The 2,128-nt window shown below is 31.3% G+C and overlaps 1 protein-coding gene across 1 annotated transcript in view; it reads right to left on the bottom strand.

The window, feature by feature from the left end:
* The window catches only part of LOC106460986 (mitogen-activated protein kinase 1-like), a 28,891-nt gene that overhangs the window by 22,913 nt on the left and 3,850 nt on the right, over positions 1-2,128 (bottom strand). The window contains exon 2 of the mRNA XM_013920752.2: positions 1,600-1,726. Coding sequence (XP_013776206.1) covers positions 1,600-1,726 — 127 coding nt within the window. The remainder of the gene's footprint in view (positions 1-1,599; positions 1,727-2,128) is intronic.

Here is a 2,128-nt window from a genome sequence, read left to right as displayed (position 1 = left end):
TGAAGCCATGAGATTTATAAACTCGTTTTGGATTTCAAGAGAAAGATAAGATGTTGATGTTTGCTTGTTTCTAAGACGCTCTAAATGCTCTCTCATTACTGGATCATACTTTGCTAATAACTGTAAAAGTGACAGGAAATTTCCAGGGTTTTCGTTTGAGGTTATGTCCTCAGTATGACCAATGAATGCAAGATTCTAAGAAGCTAAATATTGTGTACAATCCAGCAACTGCTGCAGTACATCTCTCCATTTATTTTTTCTTGCTGAATTTGCCTTTGCAGCTCTTCATCAATGCCACTTTGAAAATGAATTTGTCACTCAGTTTCTTTCCAAACAGCAAATGACTCATGATGACTGTCACTATTTTCATGGACATTTAACTTTTCAATTTTTTTTTCCACTTAGAGAATCCACCCTATGTTTTGAAAGCAGACCAACTATCTATGTATTTGATCTACAGATGAATGATGGAATAGTGTAATTTACTTCTGTTTGTTAAATCGGACTCACTGTATTTCAGTGGGCGGCTTTTAAAAGTTAAAACTGCAAGCATAATACACACAAATAACGTAACACTGTGTCGTATTTACTTAATGTAGGGAAGTTGCGCTATATCCTAGGGGAGGGCATAATTATTAATTAATAGGCATTATATGCCAGAGGAAATTTTGCGCCCCTTTACACCTGTGCCCAGGGGCAAGTGTCCCCCCTTGCCCCCCTCTTGCTACACCACTGATGCTATGTACATGTTCAATAGTGGCACAAAATCAGTTAAGTATATAAACTGGTGTGCTGAGCATGAAAATGTTTTCAGCAATGCTTAGAGGGCAGAAAGAAGATTGAGATATTTTTGTGTGATTAGAGGTAAGGTTGTATCTGAATCCACCAGATCATCTCCACAGTTTTGTTCTGTCAACTTATATCCCTGTTTTGAGCCCAACAGAGACCAAAGTCTTAATATGAATGACCTAACACACTTCCACATAATTGTATTGCTTCCTCAATTCCTTTCACTCTCATCAATACTTGTTTGTCTTTCTGAGATTATATATTCTTCTATTGTGATAACTAGTTACAAACATTCTTAAAATAACATTTTATGGCACTGTACAAAATAAAAACAGTTTTGAATTTCTGTGAACAATTATCAATGACTTTAATAATCATGTAGTGAGAAAAAAAAACTAGAAAAAAGTTTTCTTACTTTCATTTGGTTCTGAAAGTCACACAGAAATACATTTCACAGATATGTGTATACTTAAAAAAATGCTAGGATTAGTACTTCTCAACATAGCAGTTTCAATTATCTAAAGCTTCAACTATTTAGTATGAAAAAAAATCCCTAATAGTATCACTAATTTTGTTAGAGAAATACCCTGGATTTAATCTTTTAAACATTTAGTACCAAATATCAAAGCATATCATATATGCTAACAGTACTTTTGTTTAGGTGATGAAGAAAATGAATTCATAAAAATAAGCTTGAAAATTGATATAATTTCAGTAAAGGAATAACAATAATAATCACAAACTTGAACTAGCAAGCTCATGTTTGAACCTTGTTAGAATTTATATATCTGTTATTGTTCTAAAACTTACATTCTCATGTTTGAACCTTGTGAGAATCTTTATTTCTCTTAATGTTCTCTGGCAATAGGTCTGGTGTTCAAATGGAGAAATCTTCTTGATAGCCATCCTGGCCTTTGTTACATTATCAAATGCTGACCTATAAAGATACAGGTCAACTATTTTCATTAAAAAATTCAAAGCTGATTATTAAATTAAATCAATTTTTTTGTGTTGAATAAGAATATCCTTCACTTTCCTACTGTTAACAAATATAGATACATATGTAAGAGAATATGTAGCTATTACAATCATTATAATTGACATTCACATGAGGTTGTATTAATAAGTAATTAATCATAGAGAAAATGCTAATAATTTAGCTGTCAACAGACATAAAATAGTAAATTTGTTTTATGGTGTGATTACCCCAAGAACATCTCAAAGAATTGCAACTAAATCTCTATTTTCATATTCATTTTACTAAACTATCTTAACTACTAAAGTGATTAATAATAATAAGCAGTTTTTTTATACTATATATATATATATATATAACTAT

This window comes from Limulus polyphemus, unplaced genomic scaffold, assembly GCF_000517525.1.
Source record: "Limulus polyphemus unplaced genomic scaffold, Limulus_polyphemus-2.1.2 Scaffold875, whole genome shotgun sequence".
Lineage (NCBI taxonomy): Eukaryota > Metazoa > Arthropoda > Merostomata > Xiphosura > Limulidae > Limulus > Limulus polyphemus.
The sequence above is the reverse complement of the archived record's forward strand: the minus strand, read 5'-3'. Positions and strand labels throughout refer to the sequence as shown.